Here is a 24,950-nt window from a genome sequence, read left to right as displayed (position 1 = left end):
GTATGGTTCAAAAATTGTCTAGTACCAAATGTTGTCATCTAACACAGGGCCTAATTTTTCATTTTTCTTCATGTTTTCTTATGGTTCGATGAGATTAAATCAGGAGCACGCATCATTTTAGGCATAATTGTTGTTGTGGCGAAACAACTTCATAAGACTTTTTCTGCTTTTGCCAAATGAAAAAATGGTTTTGGACAAAGTATGATGGGAAGAATAATAATAATATTGTGGTAATAAATTGCTACACTCGGGATATTTTTTCTAATCATTCATTTGTCGTAGGAAACATGAATCGTGTCCTTGTCCTCAGATGAAATGAAAGCATGTTACAGTTAGTTGCTGTGCAGTCTGCTCTAACTCTGGATGACGCTAGCATTTCATTTCAATGTAGATGTTGCTTGTCGAAGGTTGAATGTTGAAAAATTTAACTATAATTATTAGGAAATCTCAGTTATTTCCAGGAAGCTTGCAAAGTGGATTTCAAATTACAGATCCGAAAATGTTTCTACTTCTCTAAGCAAAGTGTTGTCTTGGCAAAAGAGCAAATGACCCAGCACAAAAACTGTACCCAGCCCTGTCAAGTGGTTTCAGATTAATTTACTCACCGACTTGCACACACACTAATCTAAAACTTTTTTTTTTTAATTTAACAATTATTCAGTCTGTGTGACGCCAATGCTGTGGCATCATCCCCTCATGCTGTAATGTAATTATGAACAGATTTGTGATCTTGATATTAATAATCTGTATGTACTGTGTGTGTGTGTGTGTGTGTGTGTGTGTGTGTGTGTCCTGGCTGCTGAGCATGCTGACTGTGCAGCCCAAGGTGAAAGGGGTGGATGCTGCAATTATCTTTTCTCTGCTTTACTGTTTCCTCAAAACGCCGGCTCTGCACCGTCATTACCTAAAACGAACCCTCTCATCCCCGAGGTGGAAAAGTCGGACGGATTCACACTTCAAAACCACCTTAAATTCCCTCCCACCTTTTCCACGAGCCACCTTAAATGTCGGCCTAACTCATCCACTAGTCGCTTGCCCTCCCCCTAAAGTGAAAAGGGAGACAGTTTCCATGGAAACCACCAGTGGAAGTGTTTTTTTTTTTTTTTCCTCGCCTGGGCTGAGGGCTCTGTCTTGTCTCTATTTCCTGCCACTGAAATACAGAGAGCGAATCTGTGTGTGTGTGTGTTTTATGCACTGGTATGAGTCTATATTTGCAGTGTGTGTGTATTAGACGTCTCTGTGAGTGAGAGCGTCATCTTCTGTGACAGTAAATCAGACACCTCATCATGTGTCCGTGTATGAAGAGAGCACCGAGGGGCTCGCCTGGGTGTTCGGCTGCTTGTTTGTGGGAATCAGTATTTGTTTCTCTCTTGACATAAAGTCTAATTGTGATTCCTCTGCATTAGATGACTCATCTCCCCTCTCACACAAAGTCTCCCTGACCAACAGGCAGCCCAGAACAGATACAATGAACTCATATGACTCAGAGGGGGAAAAAAACAACAACATACCAACCATAAACTCAAGACGCCGAAAAACTCAGACCAAAAATCAACCTCTAAAACTTCAGATAATATCTGAAGGGATGCAGTTAGCAACTATTTTCATCATCACTTCCTCTGCATATTGTTTCTCAATTAACTGATGAAACGTCTGGTGTAAAATGCTCATCCCAATTTCCCAAACCCCAACTACATTTGGTTTTAATATCACAGACTAATGAAAGCAGGAAATATTCACACATGAGGAGATGGAAACAATGCCAACACAGCAGTTATAATGTTCATAATGTTCAGTTCAATTGTAAATTACCACTTAACACCGGCACCGAGGCGGACGGGAACTCATTTGATTTGATTTCTGTTATTGAGTCTGAAACCTGACGATCGCCAAACCAACATGGAGCAGCAACGGCTAAATGCTAAATGTGATTTATAACGTCAAGACTGAGGTTAATTAAGTACGTAATTGTTGCAGCTTTAATCACAAGACCACCACTCAGTGTTGTTATTTGTGTTTATACCACCACACTACATGAGTCAAGATGCAGGGAGGGACATTAAATAAATAAGAGCTGTCAACGCTGTAACAAAGAGACAGAGGCAACAAGAAAATGAGATTAAAAGAGTGAGAGAAATATAGGCAGAGAAATGGTCCCAGTCCAGACATGACGGAGTGTTTTAACAGTGATGTAACTCAGAGGTAACATTTTAGCACATAACTCCTTCACTCAAAGTCCCAGTCAACTCTCCTCACACACAAACCTCCCTCAATCTCCATTTGTCTCTTTCTTACTCATTTTCACGGAGGGGCTCTCACAGGGCGTCATCGTATGCACATCATTGCCACTTCCTCTATCTTCATCGTTTCTCATATTTCTTGTTTTCACCACCTCTGTCTGGTCGTGTTTCCGACTTCACACTGTCTCTGCTGGTTACAGACAGGGATTCAACGCTGTGACATTGGCCTCAGGGAGGATTTCAGCCTCTAAATGAGCATGTGCTGCATATTTTCATCAACGGCACTAAGACGACTTTGGGATTCAGTGTGGAGGCAAAGACAGAACTGAAACCAACACTTGCCCATTATTTGAAGCTTGTCCGGCTCTTTTCTCTCCTCCTCTAAGCGAGAGAGAGGAGATATGGGTTTGCGTTATGTAACAAAAGACTTGCCTGACAAAAAGACTGCAAGCGAACCAGATCTGTGGTGACAAGCCATTGAACTCTGAGAGTCAGTCTCAGCATATAGATACAACACAATGCACATAGAAGTTGCACATTCGTGCAAACACATGAACACAAACAAGCATCTCCTCCTTATATTCACCAAAAACGCAGCAAGGGAGCAAAGCAAGCCTGAGAGGTTGAGTGAGGGGAAAGGGAATAGTGAATGAGGATGTCAAATGCTAAAGGAAAGTGGAGCAAAAAGACCAGACATGCATGAGATGGAAGCAACGGAAAGGGAATAACAAGAGGGAAGCTGCAAAACCAGCATTGATGAAAGTATGTCTGAGTGTTTGTCTGCTTCCTGCCTAAGGCGCTGAGACTCTGGGAGAAGCTTCAGGCAGATGGGCAGTTAAAAGCAGCACCACCCCTTTCTGCTGTTCCCTCCCTGCATTTATTGTGTTATTCACTCTCTTTGCAAAATGTGACATCTTCACTTCCATGCATTTTTCATCACTCAAAAACTACATGTCCATTAATGTGGAGAAAAAAAAAGGAAAATAGTCTGTAAATAGTAACTTCGTGCACTGAAAGCGTGCAAAGAGTGTAATATCAGCGAGAGTACAGCATGCAACTAGCGGCTACAAGGAGATCATTAAAATAAAACAATAACATGATGAATGAAGTGCAGAGCAGCACCGCGCTGGATTAAACTACTGTATATCCTCCTGACATCCATGTGGCCGCTGAGCTGTTTGTACTGGAAAAGAACATTTTCTGGCAACTAAACCTGTTTTCTGGAAGGCATCAACTCAAAGGTGCTGCGAGAGGATGTGATGTGTCATCCAAGACCTTCACAAACGTTCTGCTAACAGCCTTTGATTCAAAATCCTCTGCCAGTGATCACTCAAGCATTAACTTCCTTTAACCACTGCTTCCCCCCAAAGACAGAAACTGGCAGACCAAAAAAGAGGGAGCCCAGATCAACTTTGCACAGTAGATAAACTGCAGACAAATGAAAATAAAGAGCGAGAAAGACAGACAAGGGAGGAGATGGAGGGAAGGTAAATGGATATATTACCACTTTCAAACATGACTGATTTATTGACTTTTTACTTCTGAGAGAAAATGGCTGCATTAGTCAGGCAAAATGAAAAAAGTACACAGTCTCAACATATTGTACATTTTAATCAATCTGTGCAGTTAAAATGTTGTCAGTAACTTTCCTAGTTATATAGGTCCCTGGGTTGTTAGCTGCCGTGACCTTTCATCTACATATTTTTAATAGATAAAGAGCTGAAGTGAAGTTTCAACTGTTCCAGATGTACAGTAAGATGTCCATGTCATTTCAGATGTACATTCATTTTCTCCAGAGGATAAATCGTGCCACCACGAGACAGTTTTGGTTGTTGTGTCGTGAGATATGCTGCTGACCACCGTTGGATCAATTGCCATGAAATTTGGTGGACGTTCAGTCACCTCCATGAACTGTAACGTCACTTAATTTATTAACTATTAACATTACAAGGTCAAAATTTCTATGTACTGTATGTAATATTTTGGTTTATTATTATTATTTACTGCTTGTATTTGGTGCTAGTAGCATCGTGCTAACAAGAAAAACTATGATGGTTAGTGTGGTGTGCAACGCCTGCTTCACATGTTGCATTGTCACTGTGAGCGTATTAAACAGTTTAGATCAATTGTAAAGTCTCACAGAGCTGCGAGAACGACTGCAGACTCTTAGTCTGGTTTGTGTGCAAAACAAATTTGTCTTTTTCTTTTTTTTTTACTTTGTTAAATTCACAGTAGATTCAAATTCTAATATTGTGCTGAGGTAGACCCAAACAGAGCCAGAAGCAAATGCAAGTTGTTGCACTAACAACACAAAATAAGTGATCACAGAGCCGTGCAGCTGACAGAGACTTGGCTTCTGAACATCGCTGGCGTTGGTGAAAACTGATCTTTGCTCTGCCAAGACGAAGCTAAAGTACGTCGGCCATGTTTGTGAATTGACAACAGTGGTGTGTGTGTGTGTGTGTGTGTGTGTGTGTGTGTGTGTGTGTAGGGAGTGAGAACCAGTTTGTGCAGAGCTGAGCAGTGATATTAGGATTCCTGTCACAGACTGGCCCTTTACTGGGCAGAGGGAGAGAGGGAGAGAGGAAAAAAGAGAGGGAGATTGGAAAGGGAGAGGGACAGAGGCGTGAGGTGAAGGAGTGCAGAGGGGAGAATAGAAGGAGGAGAAAATTGAGGAGTTGGAGAAAAGAGGACAGAAGGTACAGGAGGTATTGATTCAGATCTCACTCTGGAGAATCCCATCACAACCTAATTCGCTGACCGACGGCTGTGACAGGAGCAGAAGTGTAAGATCACCGATTGATACGATCTGATCACACCGCACCACCACAGGAACTCTCTCTCCCTTGCGTGACTGACGTCGGTGTCGAACCTTTGTTGTATTCAACTCTTGTTCTGAAATTTTAGTCTGAAATTTCACTTTCTAGTTTAGATTTTTTCCTTCCTCCACACACCTTCAACAACAACAACCTTATCCTTAAGTCGTTCGCTCCCCACCAACCTGCCAGGTTGCAGTTGCTTCTGTTCTGTTACAGCAATAAATAACGGCCATTATGACGTCACAGTGAAGTTGACCTTCGGCCAGTTTGATACAAAATGTCATCACCTCATCATTTTTTCTTATTAGACATTAGCGTTGAGTCCCTGATATATCACATTCACGAGAGACTGAGGTCACCGTTACCTTTTGGACTTGTATTTTTAACCTTTAAACACCAAAGTCAGAATCATAATTAATCCATCCTTGAGTCCAAATGAACCTTCCTGCCAGATCTGGAGAAACTCCCTATAGGGATGTCACGATTACTTGTTTTCACAATTAATCGTGGTATTAAACGCCACAATTAATCAATTGTAAAGATTGCTAAATACCGTTACTTTCCAAAAAAGATGATGTTGGAACCATATCAGCAGATGTGCGCCAAAATAAGGGAAAATGCACATTGTGACGTAAGTTAACGTAACATTGAATTGGTAGGAATTTAAATGTTAGCGGGTCATTTTTAATTAAAAAACAACAACAAAACAAAACAAAAAACTATTAAAATAAACATAAACATTGATATAGATGACAATTTATGACCTGAATATTTCAAACATTTCCCCTGGGGATTAATAATTGGTTATATTAATAGATACTTGAAATATTTTGTGTAAACAACGAGTAATCTAATTATATTTTGATTATATTTGATTTTACACATTCATAGTGTTGTGAAATTAATTAATGCATAATAATCGTGATAATCGTAGTACCGTGATTATTTCTCTGACAATAATCATACCAGGAAAATTTATAACCGTGACATCCCTATCTCAAAGTGTAACAGACATATTGCAGTCACAACAATGGGATGGACAGAGAGACCTGAGACCATGATGCCTCCACCCTCGGCTGATGACGCACCATATTTACTCTTCAACAAATCCCGTGAAAAGACAAAGCAAACAAAGAATCGGTCCCACTCTAAGTGTTTGTGTTGCCAAATCTGGATACGGCCGATTCCTCTGTGCCACAGACCACTTTGTTCTTAAAAACTATTAAAACAACACAACGACTCTCAATCCAACATACATCTCCCTGCTGCTGTAAATAGTCACGATAAACAACAATTTGGGAACCTGTTAGAGAGCCAGGGGATGAATCTGAAAGGCCAGGAGATGATGAACAGGTGGAGAGGAGAAAAGGTTAGAAGAGGATTAGAACAATTTCTGCTTCACCAAACAACATATTTATCAGACTAGAGTACTAGTCTTTGTTTCTTTTCCTTGGATAGATTTTCTCTTCAGGCCCATAAAATAATTCAAGTAAAATAAATATAAGAGAGGAGAATCCTTCTTTGTTTTTTCAGCTCATATTAACTCATTAACAGGAAAAAAGTAATGAGGTGTCATATGTAGGCACTGTAGGGGTCAGATGTTGAAATGTCTGGGCTCCACTGCACTGAAGCACCAATCATGTATTAAACTGCACTTTTTGCTGTGTTTGCTAAAAACTACAGTCATCTTTTATGAAATAATTTAGCCCTTTTTTTAAGTGAGTGTATACCTGCGACTCATTTTCATAAGGTAAGTTTTCCATCCTCAGTAGAATAAAGTCAAAACTCACTGACGCACATGTAGTTGGCCTTTCTGCTGGATTTGTACCAGAACTGTCTTTGAACACAACAATCAAGGTTTTATTCTGCTGAAGTCTGGAGAACAGGTTAAGAGTCAGAGCTTTATAATAAGGTGTAACCACTAACTTCTTGACACACAGCACTTTTGATTTTAATGAAAGCGAATACTGAATGACCCTGATTGCATTCCCTTCTGCATATGTATCAAGGCCATTCAATGCTAATGAACACTTCCCAACAACAAACCTGGAATGGCCAAATTTACTTGTCAAGTCTATTCTCTTTGTATTTCCCTGTGACGAACAGAAGCAGACCGACAAACAAAGGCTCTTTTTCTCAAGCAGGAAGAACACGCTGGAACGGTGAGCCAAGGAACTGACAACACAGGTGCACAAATACTGGGAAATGAAGAGACGACACATTGTCATGAATGCCGCAACATGAGCTTGACTCTGGTTAACACATACCAGAGTTAACAAAAGAAGAAAACAGGTAAACAAGAGGTCTTTCAGACTCACCGTCTTCCCTGCATTCTTCTGGAGGTTTGGCTTTCTTTGCAAGTCTAGGATCCAGCCATGATGTAGTTTTGGTGTTGTGACTAAAGGGGAAGAAAAAAGAGACGTTTAGACGAAGGCATTAGGGAGAGAAAGGGCCACAGAGAAGTTAGACAGAGACTGACTGTGTGGGTAAGAGAAAGAGATGAGGGCAAAGTAACATTAATGACCTCAACATAAAAGTGTGTGTGTGTGTGCAGGGGCAAAGCGAAACAAGGGGATTTATAAGGTAAACTAAATGGCCATTAATTCACTAATTAGCCCTCAGCGACTAATTAGTAAAGGTTAGAGGAGAGGGCAAAAGTTTGCAGCATGTCTGTTTGTGTATGTATATACATCCTGTGTGTCTGATTAGCAGCATTAAGTTACATCAATTATTCAGCACAGAGACCAAGTTTACTCAGCCAGCTACAGATACAACATGTATTTTAAAGAAGCTGCACTTTGGGAGGTTTATTATTTTAGACATAATGTGTTTCACCATTTCACAAATCAAGTCTTAACACATACAGACAAAAGGAAACATTATGCTTTTGGGGATATATTCATAGATTCATACAGCATTTATTTTCTCTTACTCTATGAAGTAGACCTCCCCCTTCTCGGTGTAGGCCATCTCCCAGTTGTCGGGCAGAGGACCGAGCTCTTCCTCATCTGCATCTGGGACTTTGGCGGGGGATTTACAGGGAGATTTTGGGACCTCCTCTCCTTCAGCAGGGGGCTCAGTGGAGGCTGGGGCCTGGCTGGATACTTCAACAGCAACCTCCCCAGAGGCGTCTGTGCTCTTGTCCTCATGTTCACTGGACTCTGTGGAGTGCACACACACACACACACGCGCGCGCGCACGCACAAACACACAGTTATTCTCAAATTCACGCCACACACACATGCAGACCTTGATGCACACGACACACGCCATGCATGATGAGTCATAGCCAAGCCACTGCAGAGCTATGAACCCCCAGGAGAGAGTGAGAGAAAGGGAAAGAGGAGAGGGAGAGAGAGAGAGATGGGGTCTGAGGACAATGAGCATGAGGAGAAAACAACATGGAGAAACAGTGAAAGACAGTGACTTTAGGGTTCAGAGAGTGAGTCAGAAACACAAGGAGAGGGTTTTTGAGTGAGGAGAAGAGCTGGTGGCATCTAAGTCACCGGATGATGAGCGTGCGGTTGAAGAGGGTGAATAACAAAAAATGTCAGTCTTTGCCTGCAACAACAAAATTTACAGGAAAAGTAACATGGTAGAAAGTCCGTGCATTTCAGTATCCATATCTTTACACAGTCTTAGTTATTGATTAAACTTTTTTTTTAATTAGTTTGTTCACAAATCTTCTTTAAGTTTTTCCCAGGTGAAGTAAGGAAGTTATTTTATTCAGGCACTGTTTAAAACCAGGGATCTTATTCCCTGTGACCATCCAAAAACTCTCATTTTTGATGTTAATCTGTCAAGAGCCTGTCAAGATTTGTTGGTATCAAATTACCTTCTAGTTTTGCTGTAATATCTGATATAAAAAATGTTTTGATACAGTCAAAAGTAGAAAGGAGTCAGTAAATACTGCACAACAGATGACAGTAAGAGAGGAAAGGGGAAAATGTGCCATGCCACAACAACAAGACAGAGAGATGGGGGAAGGAGAGGGAAGAAGAGAGGGCAGAAAGGACAGGACCGCAGAGACGAGGAAGAAGCTAGAGAGCTCAGAAGGAAGAGGATGGTAGAGGAGAGGAGGAGAGGAGGAGAGAGGGGAGAGTTGGGGTATTAATAGAAACAGGGACAAAGGCCAGTGGCAGGAAAGCAAAGACAGCAGGAGAGATGGAGAAAAGAGAGGACAGAAAGATGGCAGCTGAAGCCAAAATGAGACTCCGGACAGTGATAATGGTGGAGACATGAAGGTGCCCCGGTGCATTCTGTTACATAAGGTTATCGACGACCTCTGCAGTTCACGCCGATGCAGGCGGAGTCTGTTAATGTCTGTAATGACCGGTCAGGGTACAGTTTGTTGTCTGATTTGTAGCCGTCTGTGCTGCACTGAACTATATAAACCGCAGACATGAAACTGACTAAAGGAGGAAATAGACCCTTGATTTATCCTGAAGGGACAATAAAGGGGAAAGCTGGAAATTGCTATGACAACTGACTTTTTTTCTGGTTTTATTCAATCATACCAGCGAGACGGCAATAAATAACTCATGGGGCACTCGAGGCCTTCAAACCAGATTCTCTCCTCACTTTAATATGATGCTATACCATGTCTTCATGGTCATGGCACTTGTGAAACAGAGTTGGAATTTAATCCCAGTCAGGAGGAGATGGAGGATTTGGTGTAAATAAATCGTCCTTTTCCTCTCTCATCCGACTGACAGTACCTGGTGTGATGGCCACCCCATTGCCGTTGACAACCGGACTCTCTTCTTCCTCCTCCTCGGGCGGCTCGAGGCTGGCACGCTGCTCCATGTTGCTGACTGATTGGTTCCTCTTCCTCTTGCCCTGGGCGCTGGGCCGGGCTCCAGGCAACAGGGCCTCACTCACATTCAGAGGAGGGGCTGCAGGGGACGGCTCCGCTGGAGGTTTCGGTGTGCCGTAGAAGTTATCTGAGGGCAGAGAGGCGGAGGGCAGCGTTCGTGTTAGAGGCCACACGTAGCAGGACTATCTCAGGTGATGTAACACACCGTCTGTCCACCACTCATGGGGAAACCGAGGCTTTGAACAGATGATTTCCCTTTAAAATATATGACTCATCTGTCTGGACAGAGTGCAGCAGAGGCATCTTTACCTCTCTTTCACTGGGAACTAATCATCCCCAATAAATCAGAGTAATTTTGTGCATTTGCAAACTGGCTGATGTTTCAGGTCTGTAACCCTATAAATATGAACTGGCATCCACAGGATAAAGACTTTCAATTTTTATGTGCGATTTTTATTTTAAAATCAATCAGATGCTAATGCTATAAATTAGAAAATAAAGAAAGACATATCCTGTTTCCATACTGACAGCTCCTTCATTCCCCATCCACACACAAAACAACAAGAATCTTTCTCATAAAAGAAACAAAACAGAACAGAGGGCGAGCAACACAGCCAAACCCCGACATGGAAGTGAATACGTTGTGTTTCTATCTCATCCCACTGCATACAACTGTGTTTCTGCCCTATCGTATACTATATGGCGTTCTTTTATAAGCAGCAACCTTCCCTTCAAAGGAGAAACTCCAGGTGTCTTCTAGTTAATTTAGTGTTTGCTCGCTCCTGCTGTCTGGACCCAATCCTTCAATGACAACAGATAACACCGTACAGTTTTCTACAATATGACATTTTAGACAAGACACAAATTGCAAAACCTGTGACATCTGCAATACAACAGTGACTCTTGATCCAGTATTACCTCATTTTGCAGCAAACTCTCACCTCCCCTTCATATATTTACATTCCAGCAGACGACACAGTCTTTAAAGTCTACAGAATATAAACCTGCATCCAGGCTTTCTATTCCGCAGGTTTCAGTGTTTTGTCATCATGTGTTTAGGGCAAACACTGAATATCAACTGCAATTGCACTGTAGTTCCCCCTGTTGTTGTCGACATTCATATAGTTTGTGCTCTCAAACAATGTTACTCTGTGTGAATTAGATTTTTTTTTTTTTTTTTTCAAATCACTGTGTGGAATAAAAACAAATTAGCAACAAGTGTTTCTGGCATCAATGGACAAACATTCCTTAATCACTTTGAGCATATTGTTATTTAAGTGGTCTGAGTCCAAATGAGACATCTGCACCTCCTCTTGGCTTCGCTCTGTTCTCAGCCTCGAACAAATGTAACTCTTGACGGGAAACTTTGGACAATAACGGATCTTTTCAGAGAGTTAGTGTGTTCCTGTTGGCTTTTCTACAAATACAGACGTGTGTGCGTGTCCTTTCACATGGTTGTGTGTCAGTATCAATTAAGTGTTTCCGACATAGCTGTACTTCTCCGGGACACATAACAGGCTGCCAACTTCATTCACCTAATATCTAAATGTGTTGTAGTGGTTATTTGTGTACGTAGATTTACCATAAACACATTCATGTTGAGTGTTACTGACCACAGCCAAGGCTCACAGATGTGTTGCTGCTTGTGTTGTGTGTGCATGAATGAATGAGTTTCCTTAAAGGCCTTTCGTTTCATTCAAAAAGCCAAAACTTTGTTTCTGCCAAAATTTAATCAGTTCATCCATGGGTCCTGGTCTATGCCAAATATGATGAAGTTCTGTCAAGGCGTTACAGTATGAGTCCACACGTTGAGTCATCATGTCCACGAGAATGGGACAGATGGATGGACAGACTGACGATCCAGAAACAATATGCCTTCAGCTCTGAGTCCTAAGATCCTAAAGTACTGAAATGGACGTATTTTAGAACATAATGATCGCTGCGCAGTCAGGATACCACAACAGTGTCTGAGCAACAATCGCCAGTATTATTCATGTGTTATCTATAGTATTTTTTCTATTATTAATTTATTTTGTTCAAAGGTGTCATATTTGGGTACATTTACACTACATGTCTACAAAACAGGTGCTATAATATCATCACAGTGAGAGCAACACAAGGCTTTTCTTACAGAATCCCTTCAATATTACACTTCAGCAAAGGAGAATGTGATAGTGTTTTCTCAAAAAAAAAAGAAAAAAGAATGTACTGTAGACAATTTCTCCATCTCGAGTTTCCAAATGACTGTACAGAGCCACTTGGTTTGTACAAGCTCAACCTTAGCCGCACCGTTCCTCCCATTGTTGGTGCAAGCAGCTCTGTTTGGAGGCACAAATAGACATCGCAACACACTCCAATCAAAGAAGAGGTCAAAAAGTAGCTTTGAGTGTCTATCGTTCCTCACCTACAGTAAAGGAACTGCTGGTAAGGAAGGTGCAGGACCATGAAGAAAAAAAGGGCAGCACATAGTATATGCATATATTTGACTGAGCACATTCCTTTCCTTGTGTCGTTTTCTTTTCATCCACAAAACAGCTCTACTTTTATTTGAAATTTGACTGTAAGGGAAATATATTGTGTGATTAAATATTGAATGTGAGTGAGAAGCAAAGATGTCTTAGTTTATATATAAAGTGGAGAGAAATGGGGTTTCACAGAGACGAAACAGAGAGAGGACAGGGGCAACGGGAGGAGAACAACAAACCGAGCAAAAGAGAAGGGACGGAGGCAGCAAGAAAAGGACAAAAGGAGGCTCAGCAGCAGAGACCACTTTACTTTTATCTGTGGAGTGTGGACAGATATAAGAGGAGTGTATACAGTCATCTCCTCCTCAAAAAGGTGCACTTACACTATAGATTTTTTGAACAGAAACATAAATGTGTCCACCCTAGCACATGTAAACAAAGAGTATGAAACTGCATAGACAGCAGGGACCAATGTGAGAAAGCTTAAGGACGACCTGGAGAGATCATCAACAACATGAAAGCATACTGAGATAGATTTAAGCCCTGGTTCCTCCTGAAACATCACTGAACACTTCTGGTTTTTGCCCAAAACCGTTTTTTGGCTTAATGCATAGTTCAATATCCACCCTCAGCTGTGACTCATCACATATGTAAGCTATTTCATGCACCGAGCCTTGTGCGCACTTGAGCACACACACTACAATTACCTTGAAGAGTTTCCTGATGATACTTGATGTCTGATTTCAGCCTCCATCACTGCCGTCTACCTCTTTTTTTCTATTTTTTGGGTTCTTGCCTCCTCCTGTCTATCATTCCCTCTTCTCTTCTCCACTCTCTTATTTTAATGTGCATTACAAAATTCAGTCACCCAGAAAGAGACAGATCCCTCGCGGGCATTAGCAAAGTCTGTGAAAAAGGGAAACATGCACTGTAAATACACAAAGACACACAAGGGGAGGAAAGCACACACTGGCAAACATGTGACCACATCCCCAAGACACACACATGAATTAAAAACACACAAGCACACACACACACACACATGCGCGCGCTCACAAAATTGCAACTGGGCAAATGAACCAGCAAATCCCCAATCTGTAGATATATCCCTGACACTGTAGCAAAGCAGATGCACAGACTTGACATGACTTGGATATGGCAATCATCCAGCTCACACAAACACACACCGACGCAGTCAACCAGCCGTTCAGAAACCACCAGAGGAAACTGTGATACATGAGTTGGTCCAAACACTCATTTTGTTTACTTAAGCTGCGTGTGTGTGTAACGCACCTCAACTCACCTGATCCACCGGGCTACGACGTCTCCACTGTAGCACAAGATGGCAGATTAAATCTAAACATAGTTAAACAGCCCAACTGAAACATATGTTCCCATTTCTGTTCCCCCGAGCACCTGGACTTGTCTCGTAGATGCAGAGCGTTTGCTGCACAACACAACACAACACAACACAACACAACACAACACAACACACAGCACCGCTCACCTTCATAGGTTCCACTCTCTAACAGGGCGCCACTTTGCTCCAGTTCCATAAAACGCTCCACGCTCACAAAGTTGTAGTCCACCCCAGGCACCTCCCCCTCCTTAGGCTGCCTGGTGGTACCTGCAGAAAGAGAGAGAGGAAGAGAGGAAGAGAGAGAGAGAGAGAGGGAAGTGAAAGGGAGGGAAGGGAGAGGTCATCAGAGCCAAATAGGGCACTTGAGAAGAAAGGGCAGGAAGGCAGAGAAAGAGCCTTGAAAAAAAAAAGGCTGGACAGAAAAAGACGGCAGATTTGAGGGTACAAAGTGTATGAGAGGAAATGGGAGGGGAGAGGAAATGGAACAGAGGAGGCTGAGTGAAGAGACATCTTGTGATAGCCAAATCCATTCACACAATTGTGTGTGAATGACAGACACAGAGATACAACTAGGAGAGGAGATGGCACGCTCAAACGGCGGAGCGCCATTGTTCAGTCCCCTACTCCAAGCCAATCCGGCTGCTGTATTAGGAACGAGCGATTCAATATGACACTTTTACCATGAAGCGTAACTCGAACCTCCTCCTCACACACACACACACACACACACACACACACACACACAATACTGGGCTGGCTGGATTATTGTCGAAACAGCAGGAATGAGAGAGGCACCACATTAGCATGCAGCAATTACAGCCTTCCTACATCAACGCTCTAGAGATCTCCATCAGTGCTGCAGCGTCAAGGCTCGCCTCTGTGATGGCAGCGATGGGAGTGTCGGGTTTAATGAGGTGCCGTGTTTGTGTCTCTGCCAAGTGGACTTTCAGCTGAAGCTCAGTCAAGTTTACTGGTGTTGTCGATCCCTCCACTCCACTGAGGAAGACCACTCTGTCGATTGATCTGGAAAAGCCAGATCGGACCGAAGCGCAATGGTCCAAGTGTCTGAAAAGGGGATGAGCAGCTCTGACGAGGGCGTGAAGAGTAAAAAGGAAACGTGTACGTACTCAGGTATGAATGGAGGGCGTGAAAAAATACTTACTAGTATCATAATTGGAGTGTGAGCTGTGGGAAATTAAAACAGCAGGTGGTGGATGTGCTGTAGACACACGTACTGCTTGCACACGCACGTGAACAAGAGCGCACACACTGACTGACAATGTGTGTGTGTGTGTGTGTGTGTGTGTGTGTGTGTGTGTGGGTTGTTAGTCATCTTATGGAGCGCTGGAACCTCGAACTCTCCCCAGAGTGTGATATCTTAATCATTAGATCTCTATTGATCATCTGTCGCCACTTTGCTCCTGTAGTGCATCTACTGAACATTTGCTACTGTATTTACTTCCCTAGTGGGAGCGGAGACGGGAGCTTAGCAACACATAATGAGCGGAGATGCGATTGCAGACCATCAGGCATCTATAGTCTCTATCGCTACGGCTCGTCCAACGCCGCCCGCCATAGTGTGTGTACATAGGGGTTGTTTGTTTGTACTCATCTCGGCCTGTGCGTCTACGTGTGTTCTCCACTGTGTGTGATGACTGTAAATGATGGTAAAGTGCCCACTGTGCCAACAGTAATCCCATCTCCAAGCTGATCACAGCTCAGTGGGACAGCGCAAATCCACAACACCACAGGTATAAGTGAGTGACTGAGTGTGTTTGTGTCACATTCACATTGTTTGATGAACTCTGACTTTGATCAAACCAGTGTCTGTCATGCGTCCAGCTTTGCACTGCTGATATGAGGTACAGATGTCAACATGTCAATAATCAAAGATGTCATATTGTATATATTTCTCATGACCCGTTGTTTGGCATATCTGACACTCACATGTGTGTTTGTGTGTGAATAGAGGTTTGAAGCTGAGATACAGACTTTGTTTTTCACTTTAATCCATCTTTTCTTACCATTCACTGGGAGCAAACATCACTGAATTACCACAGCTACCATGCTATGTCTACAAACTGAACCAGATCAATTGAAAACTAGACTGCTGCCTAAAAAACTACTGCGAAAGACAACACTTCAACACTTCGTGCAGTGCCGCAATGAATACAGTCAGTGGGTATTGGTGCTGTACTGCCACCTCCCAACCCCCCACCCAATTTCATTAGTATGGATTTACCTCCGGGTCATTTTTGATGCTGCACTTTAGTTGCTTATACAGTATATAGGGTTGCATTATATCATGAGGTAAAACAAATATCATCCCCACCCCCATGAGTTGACTCATTCTCCCTCTGACTCAGGCTGTACAACAATTAAACATAGCATAAGCATATTAGCCAAAATAATTCAGGCACGAAGGATGCACCTCCTGCTGCTCAGGAGCTCTGAATCAAATCAATAACAAAAGATGACACTAGGTGACGTCATGAAATAACATGGGATCATGGGAGTTGTTGTTTTCATCATTACAAAAAGCTTCTCGCGCTTTAGTTTTAATTGGAAATCAAACAGACACAGTCATTATGACCATTAAAAACACAGAGTTTCACGTTTAAACTCAGCGTTGTGCAGAGGTGGTGCGGTGGACAGTACGAGACGTCAGGACAGGGTTTCGACATAAAAATGTTGAAGTATTGATTGTGAGGACGACAGCACACCGACCGTTCCTGGCGGTGCAGCTGGTAACTGTGGTACAGTGGCAGAGGATACTCTCCATGGTGCTCTTGTGCAAGTTAGCCAGGAGCTGAGAGGGAGGGAGAGGAGCTGTAGGAGGTGTTAAAGGACTCGGGAACGTGATGTAGTTGACACCATCCACCTCCCCATTTATGTGGAGAGTGGGGTGTGTGGTCCGAAAGCCCACAACCATCTCATTGGTTTTTCTGGTATTTTGGACTAAAGGCAAGGCAAGGAAATTTTATTTGTATAGCCCGTTTTTACAAACAGTTTGTCTCAAAGGGCTTTACATGGCATCACAACAACAACCTCTGCCCTTAGACCCTCACTAAACTGCTGTGCCAGATGTTGGACCTCATCTCTGTAGTGGGGTCTCCTGCTTGATGGATTTGATCCCATTATTGACATTTGCAAAAGCATCTTACAAGTGACAAGTGGCCTGTATCATTTTGAAGCTTCTGTATGCAGAGGGGTGGGTGGGAGAGCAGTCATGGGATGAAGGGGGCGATGCCCTCGGAGCGTTTATGCATTTATGGATCATGATGACAAAAGAATCTTCTTGTCAGATGTGATTGGACGCTCGAGATGAGACCTGGCTGCATGAAGTACAACTGAGAGACGACGTCCTCCTCTTTGCTTGGTCAGGAAATTAAACAGAAACTAACTCAGTTCTCTCATACTGTTCTCATCCTTCACAAACTTGTTGCGAACAATTGTCCCGGATCATTGCTCCTGTTACTAGCTGTCAGAATGGATGTATATACTTTACATTTATTTTTATTTTATTTTTTGCAATGTCTACATTTTGCTGTTGGACTTGTGCAAATCCGTGATGCTTTTTATGCGTACATGTATTTTCTTTGTTATTATTGTTGTCTCTGGCCCTGGTCGTTATTACAAATGAGAACTGGTTCTCAACTGACTTACCTGGGTAAATAAAGGTTAGATAAATAATTGGTTGGTGTCCAGATCATGAGTAATGACGGCCTTGAGATAGTAGTAACTGAGCAGTTGTCATTGGGACCTTTAGGTGTCTTTTTGGTAACAGAGTTGGGGACAACAGCCTCGTGTAGCGAGAGGTTAAAGATACCATTGGTTGGCACTGATCTGGGGTACGAATCCTTTAGCACAACATAACACACACACCTCTCAACATGCTACTGGGCTGTTGTTTTTAAAATGCCCTTCAACCTCCTCGTTGTACCTGTGCTTAGCCTCTCTCTAATGCCCTTCTGCAGTTCTTTATAGACACTGTTGTAGCCCGGCCAACATGTCCAACATGCTGAAGGCAGCAGTTTGTTCCCTTACCAAGGACTGCATATTTCTGTCCAACCACAGTCCCTGGTTTGGGAACACATTGATCGCTTCGGTGGTTAATACTGTCCTCATGCAGAAGTCTATGGAGGCTAAGACAGATGAGGTGTGTTCTTCTAGGTCAGCCCCCAGTGTGAACACTTTCAGTCTGTGTTTTCAAAGCAGCCCTGTAGAAGTGAGGCGATTCCTCACTCCAGACTATGTAAAGAAGACGCCGATATATAAAGAAGCTTCTCACATGAGTTAAGTGAGACCCACACTATATGCAAAAATAAAATATATTATCTATAAAAAAAAAACATCCTGAAGTGGACCATCTATTGTGTGTGTGCAGTGTTACTAATACTGCAGCAGCTCAGTCAGGCCGGCCGGGCCGGTCGCCTTCCACTGGGTACAGCTATTGATCTGTTAGATCAGAGTGAAATTATTCTGCTGCCCACACCAGAGTAGGCAGAGCCAGCTGGAATACTGATGACCCGCTGATGGCCTTCTCCCACAGCTTCCTTCACTGGACACACCGATCGAGCCGAGAGAGAGAGGGAGAGAGAGAGGGAGAGAGAGCCTTGTAGGATCTGAGCTGGGAATATTGATCAACTATCTGGCCTTGAGATAGGCAGATAGTGCCGACTGTTTGTTTTTTTTAACTTCCTTTTCACACGTCTCTACTCAGAGCGGTTCAGCAGCACATTACCTGTTTTCCCTCCTCTCCTCTTCCTCCTCCTCCGTGCCCCTTAGCAATTCCCACTAAATAACTGTGAAGTAGACCTTTTTATTAAAACAAACACTGTCCCCAACAAAATCCATACCCTGTTTCCTCTGCCCTTTTGCTGCCTTTCTCTGTCTTTGTCTATATTTAATCACAACCAACTTCCTTTTTCTTATCCTCGAAAAACTCCCAGGTAGAAGCTAAAACTGATAAAAATTCAATCCATAATTGATGCAGCCTTGTGGATGAGGTATGAAATGTCTTTCAGCTCAGTTCAGTTCAGATTTTCTGTACACAGGCCACACAAACTCCTGAGCAGAGCAGAGCTTTAATAAATGAGCTGAACAAAGCAGGACAATCTGCACAGGTGCTCAAATTAAAAAATAGCAGCAGACTGTACAGAGGGGAGGCAGCGAGCGACGCTTCCCCTGAGCCAAAAGCACTGCCGCTGCCGACTATTGATTGGATGTCGTGCTCTTACTAATAAAGGATAAAGTTGGCCGTGAGCCAAAAATGGTCTTTGCATTGCAATCAGCCAGTGTAGCCAAACCTTTGAGAGGTGACACTGTGAGAGTCGGGGTATGAGCGCCGCCATAGAGATTTGTGGCTTAAATGACTTAAATCAATAATAGCACAGAAAAGATTCGGAGCTGCCACTTTAGGGGGTGAAGACATCCTCTGCCTCAAACCATGACGACCGAGCACCACAGAATATTTTCACATTAGTGGGAGTGTGAGAGAGAGAGAGAAAGAGAGAGAGAGAGAGAGATTACGTAGAAAACATAACAAGGAAAGTCCATTTGGAGCTAAAGCTAAAATAGCTGATATACTGAAATAACTCTGCTGGGTGTCAGACGATAAGAGGACAAAGACCTTTGCTAAATAATAGAGCGGCAGAAGAGTGGCAAGCAGCGAAAAACAGCGAAAGACAGTGAGAGGAGAAGGAGAATGATTGGTTAACCTATACTGTGCATCCACAGCAGCCTGTGAGCCCATGAGTTTGATACTGTGCACGACACGTGTATGCATACGCATGTTTGTATAATTAGACAGGAAGTCACCGAGAGGCAGAAGCAGAGCGGGGAGACTGGGAGCTAAAAATAGACTATCGATGGACTGATTATTATAATAAAGAGTGGGGGAAGGTGGTCACTTGATACCGTCTGATCTTCAGCTTGCGTAGGAAGGAGGTAGCTACTCAAGGTGGGAGGGAGTTTCATATTACCATTCAATCTATAGCCAACAATCAATAGATATATTATAACATCCACCAGAGGTTTAAGACTCATTGTTAAAAAAAAAATAAAAAAGGCTCCAACAGTGTTTGTAGTTGTAATACATGCAACAACTGTACAGTAATTGGCTTCAGCAACAAACCCAGATGAGAGAAACTGGATCCACATGGTCCCAACTGAGCCTGCAGCTCTGTGTCCTTCTGTGCACATTCACGCATCGTGTTTGCATCACAAACCCCTCTTGAATTCAGCATCATCATCCATCAGAGCCATCAGGTTGCTCTGGGAGTTGGAGTGAATTTGTTCGCGATAACACCAAATCTAACAGGAACTAAAAATATTCTCTAAAAAGGTGAGCAGGCGTGATGCTCCTTCACAATAATCCCCAGGTGGATTATTGTGAAAGAGCGTGAAAGAGAGGATTCAAGCTCGCAGGTACAGATTTGTTAGCACACTTATCCTCTGAGCTTAATGTAAGTCAAACCTAATGTAATAATGCTGCAGGAAGTGGAAAGAGACACATTTCTTCTCTGAATGTATATGCATGTCATGCACCTGAGCACAAGTGAAGATCCCATGGGTAATAAGTTAACTATTTCTGATATTTCATGAAAAAGTCTTAAAATGAAGCATTCAAATGTTGTTGTTTTTTCAATATAATTGTACAGCCATAAAAAATAAAAAAAACATCCAATTTTGCTGCTACCTGAGTGGGAATTTAATAGGAAAACTGGATTTCAAGACACAAACTTGCAACTGTACCAAACAAAAAGTACCAAGACGCTGTCCTCAAAATCCTGAACTTGTTTACCCAGAATCCTTTTCATCACAGTGCAAAGCAAAACACCACCACAGCATGAGAGCAGAGGACTGTCTGTGTTTGTTTTCTCACACTAACACACACACACACACAGCTTTCCTCATTTACTACATCTATCTGTCTACTCATCTATCTACCTGTCGGGCTTCTTGTGTTTTCAAATTGCACTACACCATAATAATCCTCTCTCTGTCTTTTCTCCTCTCCCTCGTCCTCTCATTATTCTCCTCTTTTCTTTTGTCTCTCATTCGAGCTCCGTCTCGCACTTTGGTCTCTCACGTCTCATTCACGCTCACTGCCCCCCCCCCCCTCCCTCAGTCTTCCTGGTTTGGCAGATGTGAAATGTGACAGCAGGTCTAAAGAGGAAGGTCTATAGACAACACACACACACACACGCATCCCTATTTACACTACAAAGCCCAGGCTACAGATGCAGCAACGCAACATGGCAACACTCTGACAGGAGCGTCTGCTACCACGACAACACGTCAGCGCCTGGCAACACAGTCTTGCCATGGTAACAAGCTGCAACATCTACATTAGCTTTACAAAAATAATATTTATGTCTGATGTGGCACTCTGCCGTTCGGCATGATGCGTTTTACTTGTTTCGGTCTCCGAGGTCTTCGGCTCAAGCCCCTTTTTGCTCCGCTCTGCTGAGCTGCAGGTCCGCACTCCTCGCCGCCTCACACCTCATCAATCAATTACTGTCGCAGCCTGGCCACTGAGAGCTCACACCTGGTTTCTCAGAGTAATGCAGCTGGCGTTTCAGCGGGTAGGTTTGAAACCAATGGAGGCTGCAGGCTGGAGGAACGGAGGGACTTAGCTGTCCGGTGTAAATCCCTCTCCTCCCGGGGCCGGAGGAAACTCGGCCTTCACGGGTTCGATCTGACTTCAGATGGTGGAGGCCCCCTCCCTCCTGTGGACAAAAGAACTCACTTACCCACATTTCTTCACTCTTCACACCTGAGGGTGACCTTCCTCTTCCCCAGGAACCTGACTGACCAGTGACCAGTGCTGTGGTCAAGACCACCGAACCCCAGACCGAGTCAAGACCGACAAAACCAATGAGCGACCGGTTTCAAGACCATTACTGTATTCAGTACCAGTACTCATAATAATCGTGTGGCTTGGTATTTACATTATTTCTCAGCTAAAAAGAAAAGTTACACAGCACAGAACCTGCTCAAGTCTTTCCCACTTCTGACTCTGGTGCAACCAAGTTTTTCAGATGGTTACAAAAGCAGATACTTTTGTAGAAAAATGTCAAGTATCTTAAAGTTATTATATTGATAAACCAAAGTGAGCGAGTGACAGAGAGAGACATTTGTGGTCAAAAGAAAAGATCTCACTGCAGCTGAAGACTTGAGAAAAAATCCGGCACCGAGACCGAGACAAGACCGGGTAAAAAAGTGTTCGATTCTGAAACAAGACCAAGACCTTGAAAATGTGGTCTCAAGACTGGTCTCAACTCAAGTACCACAACACTAATGTGACCGTGACCATAAGGCCATGATCACACAGTGAGCCTCAGAGATCCAGATGTTTAATTTCAGTGTGAACGGCAGAAACCATGTGGTATCTCATCCTTTCACATCAGATTTGGGCCATTTTCACATCTGGTTCTAAATCGAATCGTCATAATTGTGCTCAGGTTGAACTCACACAGAAACAAACGTCACAATCCCACCAGTCCTGGCTCCAACTCTGAATCCACACACACACACACACCTGTGCACAGAAGAAACAGTCCTTTCTCCACAAAAAGCCACATTAACACTAACGTTCTCCTTCTCTTTATTCTTCTCTGCTTCCACGTCCACACAGCACTGCTCACAGCAGAGCTCCTGCTCAGGATTAACTAAGAGTGAACAGGTTTATTCACGCTCCAGTGGCGACAGCACAATTTCAGCCAGGTGGTTTTCCAAGCAACAGGAACCACAATGAAGTTACTGTGGACTGAGAATAACTTCAGCTCATTTTAAAGTGATTATATAATATTAATATTTTTATATCTGAATTTTTTCACAGCTAATAACTGAACTTACCAATGCCCAGACAATTGTGACGATTGGGCGGCTCCCCTTGTAAAACAAAGTGGAAGAGAGAAACCTTGCAGCAGCGAGGTCCTGGGTAACGCAGGTCAAGTCAAGTGGTAACTCTAAATTGCCTGTGAATGGGAAAGTGAATGGTTATGTGGCTACAAGTCGGACCTGTGATCGACTGGCAACCCACTTAACGGATGCAGCCCCCACCTTCAAGGATCAGCTAGTATAACTAATGGATGTACAGATGGATGGATGATGTAAGGCACACTGTCGCCCACTGCACTCACAGGAAGACAGTTTCAAAGCTCTTAAGGCTTAACGGGGCTCAGCGGAAGATCAGGTACAACAATCAGCATCCGGTTATCTAGTTCTGGGCTATATTAGTGTAATTTATGTTTGATTGATAAAGTTAACCTCCACCATTTGATAAGCTTATAGCACTTATATTATCTTATTGATCTTATCTTATTGATATTATCTTAGCTTGTTAGGGTTAGGGCTTGGCTTAAGCCTTAGAGTTAGGGTAAGGGTTAGCTTAGCTTGTCTTATCTTATCTTATCTTGATATTATCTTATCTTATCTTGATATTATCTCATTTATATTATCTTATTGACTTATATTAGCATACTAGAAACACGGGGGAGACAGCTGGTCTGGCTCTGTCCAAAGGAAACAAAATCTGCAAAAAGTTTTCTTACTCATGTTTTGTGGATTCCTAACTTTATGAGAAAAAAAGTTTGTATTGAATGTAATGTTGTAAAAGATGGTGTGGTATCAGCACTATAACTTTTACCATGGTGGCAGCCATGGGCGTGGTAGTGGGGGGAAAAGTGGACCTGACTACCCAGGGCCCGAGTAGAGAGAGGGGCCCATGAAAATCCTGATTTTTTTTTTTTTGTGATGTTTTTATTTCGAATGAATTGGGCCCTCCAATTAATTGGTGTCATAATTTATTTCAAATATATTGATAACATCAAATGAATTTAATGTCACAGTTCTCCCAACATATTAGACATTCTGGGGCCCCCCTCTTGGAGATGCAAAATGGTTTAGTCCGCCCAACAGCGACCGGCAACAAGTGTAAGGTCAGACAGTGCGCCCAGATCAGAGACCTGTGTGCAGGACATCATGCTGCCCAAAAAACATAAATCGGGCTATCAGAAAAAGAAAGAGAGGAAACAAAAAGAAAGACGGCAGAACGAGGGGAGGCAGCTGCTGACTGCTTTCTTTCCCAAAGGTGAACCAAGTTAGCTTGTCATGCAAAGTCCAATTAAAGTTAACATAGTCCACTCCAGACAGCTGCTGCTTATATTTGTATGCTCACGTGAAGTCTTTAGCTTAGCTAGCTGCCAACCAGGCTGCTTGCGGCTGTAAGTATAAAGAATTACAGGCCAGCTAACGTTAGTTGTCAATATTAACCAGTTTCAGAAACAGAGAGTGGCGCAGCCGCAGCAGCTGGAGCAGCAGAAGCAGCAGTGGTCAGTCCTGGCAGCTCTTCTGAAGATGAGATTAGAGATGAGCAAAGACAAGGTGAGATCGTTGTTCAAGTATTCAAAGGCGAGCTCCCCCCTCCGACCCCCCTTACGTTGGTATATTGGTTCGCGAGGTGGAGAGAGAGAAAGAGAGAGAGAGTGGTGCTGACTGGTAGAATTGCTGTCTAAATATGAGTTGTTTACCTGAAGTTTAAAGTAAGTTAGCCTTTTGGTTCAGTGTGTGTGCTATAGCATTTTGTCTACGAACACAGCAGAGCTGAAAGTGAAACTCCGTGCTGAGATTTAATGAATGATCCATCTAGCAATATTGCTGCTGCATATCAACATGTAAATAACATACCAATATCACTGTAGGCTCAAGTGCACACTAGTAATATATTAATTGAGCAATAACGCAATTTATTATTTTTGTCTGGTAAAAAGCCTTAGCATTGCGGTGCAGTGCTGTGCTTAAAAAGCTATTGTCAATGTTCAATAAATTCATGATGTTACCAAAGCCAATGAATAATCATGTTAAATAACTGTGATCTCACTATCAATCAAAAATGATTGTGATTCTGATTTTTGCCACAGATAGATAGATAGAGAGAGAAAGAGATAGGTCTGGGTGGTGAGAACATAGAAAAACAATTAGCTATTCTTCTCAATCTGGCTGAAAAATGGCTTAAAACATTTTTTTTGCCTCTGCAACTTATTGAGCATGATGAATACTGTGTGTGATAGCAAATAATTATTGATTTGATTCTGAGTGTACAGTTGTCTCTTGTTCTCCTGTTCAAGAATGAATGTTTTACATCAAAATTTGCACGAGTGTCATGGATCAAAATGTTAGTACACAAACCAGATGTAGCCTAATGTTTTAGGTATTTGAGCACAAGTAGGCCAAATGCATCAA

At 42.8% G+C, this 24,950-nt stretch overlaps 1 protein-coding gene across 8 annotated transcripts in view; it reads right to left on the bottom strand.

Annotated features, from left to right (window-relative positions):
* magi2b (membrane associated guanylate kinase, WW and PDZ domain containing 2b) overlaps positions 1-24,950 on the bottom strand; it is a 78,353-nt gene that overhangs the window by 23,322 nt on the left and 30,081 nt on the right. For all 8 annotated transcript variants that reach the window (XM_085779544.1, XM_085779545.1, XM_085779539.1 and 5 more), the window contains exons 3-6: positions 13,848-13,967; positions 9,778-10,002; positions 7,992-8,220; positions 7,378-7,457 (exon numbers count right to left, since the gene is read on the bottom strand). In XM_085779544.1, coding sequence (XP_085635670.1) covers positions 7,378-7,457; positions 7,992-8,220; positions 9,778-10,002; positions 13,848-13,967 — 654 coding nt within the window. The remainder of the gene's footprint in view (positions 1-7,377; positions 7,458-7,991; positions 8,221-9,777; positions 10,003-13,847; positions 13,968-24,950) is intronic.

Source organism: Trachurus japonicus, chromosome 6 (genome assembly GCF_045865225.1).
Source record: "Trachurus japonicus isolate A0001 chromosome 6, Traja_1.0".
Taxonomy (NCBI): Eukaryota; Metazoa; Chordata; class Actinopteri; order Carangiformes; family Carangidae; genus Trachurus; species Trachurus japonicus.
This window is presented reverse-complemented; position numbering and strand designations above follow the sequence as displayed.